The sequence below is a fragment of the Periophthalmus magnuspinnatus genome, chromosome 12, assembly GCF_009829125.3.
Source record: "Periophthalmus magnuspinnatus isolate fPerMag1 chromosome 12, fPerMag1.2.pri, whole genome shotgun sequence".
In the NCBI taxonomy this organism is placed as follows: Eukaryota; Metazoa; Chordata; class Actinopteri; order Gobiiformes; family Gobiidae; genus Periophthalmus; species Periophthalmus magnuspinnatus.
Window position 1 is genome coordinate 4167265 of NC_047137.1, and position 7396 is coordinate 4174660.

At 37.3% G+C, this 7396-nt stretch overlaps 1 protein-coding gene across 1 annotated transcript; it reads left to right on the forward strand.

The window, feature by feature from the left end:
• Positions 1 to 2955: 2955 nt before the first annotated feature.
• swi5 (SWI5 homologous recombination repair protein) lies at positions 2956 to 7287 on the forward strand. Its single transcript, XM_033976185.2, has 5 exons — positions 2956 to 3147; positions 3508 to 3556; positions 3649 to 3752; positions 5140 to 5234; positions 6497 to 7287. Exons 1-5 carry the CDS (start codon positions 3038 to 3040, stop codon positions 6559 to 6561), a joined length of 423 nt encoding a protein of 140 aa, XP_033832076.1. The 5' UTR covers positions 2956 to 3037; the 3' UTR covers positions 6562 to 7287.
• The last annotated feature ends 109 nt before the right edge of the window (positions 7288 to 7396 follow it).

Sequence of the window (7396 nt, forward strand, 5' to 3'; positions counted from 1 at the left end):
ACAATTACACCAACTCATTGCTGACAAGAGTTTCACATTCAGATGCTTTGGTTTTCTCACATTTATTTATATTATATTATTATATTTAACATGCACACACGGACACACACTTACACTACCAGACCAGTTTATTCCTTGTTTTACAACAGCCAAAACTCTCTTTAAAGCTCAGATGATGGATTTCTATTCTCAAGTTCTCTTACGGCTAGAACAATGTCATAGTGAACATTGAATGAGTGATGTTTTTTTGTTTTTTCCTCCTTATTTTGAAGTTGGTACCTTGTTCATAATTATATATATATATATATATATATACAGAGAGAGAGAGAGAGACATTCGTTTTCAAGTGTTTATTGTTGAGTTTCTTCTATTGTGATATCTGCTTTCCTGCAAAGACATTGGCACAACATACAGTACAACACATCACATATACAGTAGTTCTTATATGCTATGCTTTCCTTATTAAACAATGTGATGTTGCACAGGAAATATAGTGCCATAATTAACTATGAGAGTTTAAATATGATTATTATAATACATGTATTTAAATGCAGAACTGCTCATATCTGAGATGACTTCTTTATTATCCAAATGGTTTTCAGTCTCAGTGCAGCAGAAAACTTTCTGTCATTGTTTTAATGTATAACTAACAAACACATTGTTGCTAATAAAACATGATAAAAGTCCATGGTATTTGCACACAGTGCATCTTTTTCATCTTTCAATAACATATTGACACAGGCCTGGCGCTTTCATGAATAAAATGTTAAAATAAATAGATACATTTAATCCAGTATCCTGATTAATGACATTGACAGTTAAAAAGATGAACTCCTCCAGTCGCAGTGTGTGGTTGATTGCAATAGGGACTGGATTTTACTTAAATAACCTTCAAATAAAAATAAATGGTACAGATTTAGTCTAGAGTAGAGAGCATGAATTCTGAGTTTCCAGGGCTTTCACATCGAGGCCCTAACTCAAGATTTTGCCTTAACAAATGTTGAAAGTGTCATTAACGAGAAAGAGGTCACAGGTACAAGCTGGTGAGTATTAAATTCACATACACATGGAAAAATGGTCACCTCACCCTATCCTATGAACACAATCCAAAAAACTGCTCTTCCCAGTAGGCCAATGTGGATTTTTGGAGATGTACTGTAGTATGGGCTTCAACAAATCTCACTTCAGTTGTTATGCCAGTGTCTGTGTAATCCCTCAGTTGTCCAGGTATGATCCATAGTAAAAGAAAAATTCAAATCTGTCAACTGTTGTAGGAGCGATGATGTTTCGCTGCTCATCCAAGCCTCTTCTTCAATTCTGGTCAGATTAGGTTAGACAGATATAAGGCCAGTAATCTGAGCACAATGAAGAACTGTCTTAGATGAGCAGCAAAGCGTCTTCACTACTACATTTTTTTTTGTGTCCAGATTTGAATTTTTCTTTTATTATGTCAGGCCAGTGCAAATAAGGTTTGCATCTGGAAGGGCATCTGGCAAACAACCTGCTTAATCAAGTTTCAAATAATGGCTCACTCAAGATCATTTTAATTACCATGCATATAAATAAGAATGTAAAGGGTATTCAACATATTCACTCAATATTAGCCACTTTTCAATGGTTTAACACATTACTTGACTGGTTAATTGTGTGAAGCAAACAGCAACTTTCATTTTCATGACTTGCCATAATCGCTTCCAGAGTAAGCAGAGCTGGTAGCGTGGCCTTTGGAGGTGTATGGCTGTTTTATGACATGCTATGAATCATTGCCCTGGTTCGTGGGCCCTGCACTGTACAGCATAAGCCTACTCCCTCCCCTATCTGCTGTGACCTCCATTCTTTTGGGTCTCTTGTGCACTTTGCCATTGTGTGTTTGCAGGCACTGTGTTGAAATGAGATTGTTTATGTGATTTCAACACAATTCTCTATCAAATTTAATTAGATCAGATGTAATATTGTTTATTTTATCAGTACAATATGGGCTCCACATGAAAAGGCCATGTCTGTTACCTGAATATTCATATAGGACCCGTGCATCTGATCAGCAAGTAACCAATTCCTTGCCGTGGAATAAGCTTAAATATTGTTTTGGATAGCCCACCAACCACACTTGAATACAGTTACCTGCCTTGCTCACCATTTTCCTCTACTGTCTTGTGCTCCTATTTTAAGAGAAAGGCCCTTTCCTCTGCTGCACTGTCTTTGCTTGGCTACGTGCCCACTGCCACTGAACCAAAGAGTGCTGGTCTTCTATTATAAATGGCTCTGCATGTCTGCTTGAGCCTGTAATAAATTGGGACCTAAAGCTGACTTTGTTTTAGAGCTGCAGCCTATTATTATTAGTATCATTATTATATATTATTTTTATTATTTATTTTTATTTTTTTTTCTGGAGCACGCTTTATGCCCTTGGGAGAGAGCTTCAGACCCCTGTCTCTTAGGCCAAGCTTTGGTTTGAATAAAAAAAAAAAAATCCAAATACAAACTTAAAAAGAAAATCAACGTTTCTAATTGAGAAAAAAAGGCTACTGCAATTAAGGGCCCACAAGTGTCTAAGGCAGTGCAATATTATTGTAGAGGCAAAGTATTTTCTTGGATTTGCAACGTCTCAGGGATGACGTTGAGAAACCCGTTAAATAGAGTGCAATTTGAGATCTAGACAGGCACTCTAAAGTTCTAGTCAATTATTTTGTTAGGGGGAAATCTGCAGGCTAATTGGTCCAGCCTACTAATAGAACTATAGCCTATAGCCTACCTACAAGCATATTAAGTTGTTTAATTTAAACGAATAGCAGTACCATAAAATTGCATAAATAAACGTAGCAAAAAGTATTCTACTACTTTGCTGCCACCTTGTGATCAGGAACAGTGGCACAGAAACATTTTCTAGTCGCTGCATTTGAGCCGCAGCTTCCGCTTCAGAACCAATCAGATCTGTTCTGACGTGAACCGCCAAATGTTCAATACTTCCTGTTTGTTGTAGCGATTGTTTGACCAGTTAGAAAACTTCCATACGCATTAAATTCAAGGCATTTAAAACATGTTTAAAGGCAAAATGGATACAGATCAACCCAAAGAAAATCATTTAAATATTACTAAAAATCGCAGTTCTACACCAGAGGGGAATGAGTTGAGACAAGTCCAGGGAAGGTAGGCCTCTCACTATTAAATAAGTTGTCAAGTTCTTGTGAAGTTGCACTATGAAACTTCTCTGGTAGAGGGTCCCCCACCTGCTGGCCACATGGAGATGTTATCGCTTTGCCTGGAATATGCCACAGTGTGGCTTTTAACTTATGTATGTCTTGCATCTGTTCAGTGACATGTGGTTGTACCTTAAGTCTGAACAGTGCATCTTTCAAGTCGTGACACATCTGCCCTTTTTGCATTATATATTCAACTGATTTACTTGTTCAGCGTTCAAGCTTAGTAAACCTGAGTTAGGGGGAATAAACTACTGGACAAACCACCAAGTTGTTCAATATTGATATAAAATACAGACTTTTATTTTAGAACACCATGCTCCAAGTTCAAGAGAGTGCACTCCAATTTTAAATCACCCGTAAGTACCGTCATTTTAATCAAGGCTTTCTAATTCTATACACATAGCGCCCCTTTTTGTTTGATTGATGATTATGTGTCTTCACCTCACAGCTTCAAGTCCCAGGGAGTGCAAAAGTGAGCCCTGAGGAAGAAGTGTCCGAGCTGCAGAGGAGAAGGGAGCAGCTGGACTCTGAGATAGCTCTGCTGGAGGCTGAGTGAGTGCAGCTGTGTCTGTTTATTCTGCCTGTATTTTTGTGTTGGGTCCAATTAAAAATGAAGGCCTTCAGAGATGAGGGGAAAGGTCAGTGAGGTTGGTGGCTGGCCTGTTGAGTTTGTGCTGTAAGAATAGGCACCAGAAAAAATGATTCAGAAATATGTTCTATGACTGGTCAATACAAATGAATATAATGACAGTACTTTTGTACTCCATGGTAATTTATTTAGAAGAAACTGTAGTTTTTTTGTCATGAATGTCATTTTGGCAGTGTCACTATTCCAAAATCAAATTTTAAAAAATCCATTGTACCGTATATACAATATTTTTTTGTTTATAACATTATGTTTTAATAAACAGCATATAATAAAGTTTGGAGTGGTTGGACTCCTACTTGAAGAAACTCAATTATTCCCTGCCACCAGGAAATAAGCACATGGTGATTTAGTTTTGTGTTTAAAGTGCATGTGATGGGTTAGACTAGACTTTTTATTAAAACCTAGTTACTATTATATTAAAGATTTTACTAATAATTGTGCCTGGTTTTCTCTATTCCAATAATTTTACTTCCTGTTTGACACATGCAGCAGATATGACATACATAGAGGTAATTCCATAACTGATCTATAGCAGTGATACTGTACACAAGGGCCAAAGCTCATCTAACTTACACAATGATTATTTGACAAATAAAACCACATGACTACGCCATTATTCTGTTAAATGAAGGTTTAAACTGTCAGCAAAATATGTTCCTTGCGTATAAATTATCTCTGTATTTTGGATAGAATTTTCTGTGTTGATGACATAGGTAGAGGTATTTTGTTTTAGAACTCGCCCCTGCTTCCTGTATTTTTGTACTTTTCTGCTCAGCGTGTTTTCCACAAATTGCCCTTTAATGGATTTAAAACTCCTACATATTTACTACCAGTACTATTCCACCAAGCCAAGTAATGATTTGAAAACATCAAAACCTGTCATCCCTCCCTTAGAGATAGGGTGAGGAGCTCGGATTAGAGCCGCTGCTCCTCCATGTTGAGAGAAGCCAGCTGAGGTGGCTCGGGCATCTATTCAGGATGCCTCCTGGACGCCTCCCTAGGGAGGTGTTCTGGGCATGTCTTCCCTGGAGGAGGCCCTGGGGAAGACCCAGGACACACTGGAGGGACTATGTTTCTCGGTTGGCCTGGGAACGCCTTGGAGTCCCACCAAAGCAGTTAAAGGGCGTGTCTGGTGTGAGGGAGGTTTGGCGGTTCCTGCTTAGACTACTGCTCCTGGTCCCGGACTCGGATAAGCAGAAGAAAATGGATGGATGGAAAACCTGTCATATGCTTGAAATTTGTACACTTTATAGCAAGTAAAATTGTGATTATTTATTGGTTGTTTTGCAGAGGGTACAATGTTGAAGAGTTGGAGTGTCATATAGACAAGCTCCATGAGTACAACAATATCAAAGACATTGGACAGTCGCTTCTTGGTCGCATAGGTAAGATGGTGAGACGCAACAGCAAGATGTGCATTTTTTTTCTGGTCAATTTCAAATGACTGCAATATTCTACATTCAGTTTCTCATACCTAGTTCAATCCAGATGGTTAATTATAACTTTAATAACAGACTTCGATATACTTTAAATGTTTCTACACAACAACCACTAGAGGGCAGCATACAGTTGTCTTGCTGCTCAAGCCTAAAATATTATATTATACAGTTGTAATTACTAAAAATTGTGTTTTGTACTGATATGTACAGATTTGATTGCATATCTAAAATGTAATAAATGTAATGTAATACCATTTTTTATTCTATATGTTTCTCAATTGAGGATTTTGTGTTTTTGTTGGGCAATTTGGTACCTTTTATTATTCATGGGTTTTAAGCTATGGCAACTGTCCTCCGTGATCATAGCAATTAAGCAATTCAAATCAAAATATTATATATTTTGAATGGGGAGTCCTTCAATTCAGGAAGGGATTGTTTGTCTGAAATCCATGAATATTTTATTATTTACAATTTGTGTCCTTACTAACTTCTCCGTCTGTCCCTAATTCATTTCACAGTAAAATGTCCCAATGAAGATAATGAATGGAGGTGGCATTTCCCTTTAACACAATAGCCACCATTCAGTTACACCAGCACAATCCCTGCATCTGTCTGCTGTACAGATGCATACTTACAGTAGCCCATACACAATGTCAAATACAAACTCTCTCTTCCTCTTGTGCCCCCCTTCCTGCCTCGTCAAACACAGACACACTTTTATGACACTTAAACTCTATGTTAGTCTGAGAGATAGTGGGCAGGCCATTGCTCTCAGAAGATAGACCCCTTAGTTCCCCCCAGAAGAGAGTCTTTGTCTGTGACTATTCCACAAAAGTATCTCTCACCACCAGGGTTACAGACCTCAACAAATGCAATTCATCTATTTTTTTATCGGGATTGAAAATAAAATAAAAATTGTTGTTATTGATATACTGGGATCTTTTTAATTGAGAGGTCAAGAGCCAATTCTCTGTCAGTAAAACATGTGGTTTGGAGCAGGTTCAGACTTTGAAGAAATATTTTTGTGTGTGTTTTGTTCAGGAAAGTAAAAGTAAGAATTGAAAGACATTTTATTTGTATTTAAAAAGAAAATCAAGATTCAATCTGAACCTTCTACCTATCTACCTTGTATGTCTGTATGTATGTATGCCTAAAACAGCTCCATAAACTATGAACTATTTTAACCTTTCCATTGCTATGCTTTGTAGCTGCTTTGAGGGGAACTACCACTCGGGACCTCTACAGTCACTTTGGACTGGATTTGGATGACTGACAAAAGTGGATTCATGTTTTGAGTCCATGAATATGTGTATTATTTGTATGTCTTATAACATCAGCTAATGTAGAGTTTATCTACACTACACATTATGTTTACATTGGCTCAATGTTAATTGTTTTTTATTGCATGTCCTGTAAATGTATGTCTATGTCAGTGCTGCATTAGAGCTAAAGGACAGGTCAGTTTGTGTTGCCAAAACAAGTGAATCAACAGTATATGAAACCATTGTAAAAATAGTTTTCAGTTTTTGAATTTCAGTGTTCATTTCATTGTTAGTTACACTTCCTGTCTTTACTTTACCAGTGACTTTAACACAAGAGGTCAACAGCCCCTAAGCCATAGTATTTTTGGGTGTGCCCTTATCTGTCCAAGATTAGGTACTTGACAGCCCTGACACTATCTGTTGGCCCTTTGAAACTGTCTATCTGGAGAATGTATAAAGAAGAAAAAGCATGTTCAGTTAGCAATTTGCTTGCAGGTTAAAGCTCATCCTGCTTTGCTTATCTTTGCATTAGCCATAATTTCTAACCCTTATCTCTTACACTTCGCAGACAGAGGTCAATGGAGTATTAAGAAGACCATATATGTATGTCAAGTGCTGATCTAAGCTGTTGCTTTCTATAACATCTGCATAGTGTTGACAAAATCCAACCAACCTTGTGTTTTTTTGAAGTCCTATGACTTCATTAGATGCTGGAACATAACCTTTTTTAACCCAGGGCAATGTTGTAATTTCAAATGATTAAGTAATATGTTCCATCACTTGTTGGAGGATACAATAAATATGAAGACACTACTTTTTGGACAGGGAACTCAATGAATAATTTAT

Excerpts from the sequence above, each read along its gene's own strand:
- swi5 (XM_033976185.2), top strand. The coding sequence starts at position 3,038 with ATGTTTAAAGGCAAAATGGATACAGATCAACCCAAAGAAAATCATTTA. Across the intron at positions 3,753-5,139 it reads ATAGCTCTGCTGGAGGCTGA|AGGGTACAATGTTGAAGAGT; the intron begins GTGAGTGCAGCT and ends GTTGTTTTGCAG. Across the intron at positions 5,235-6,496 it reads GTCGCTTCTTGGTCGCATAG|CTGCTTTGAGGGGAACTACC; the intron begins GTAAGATGGTGA and ends TATGCTTTGTAG.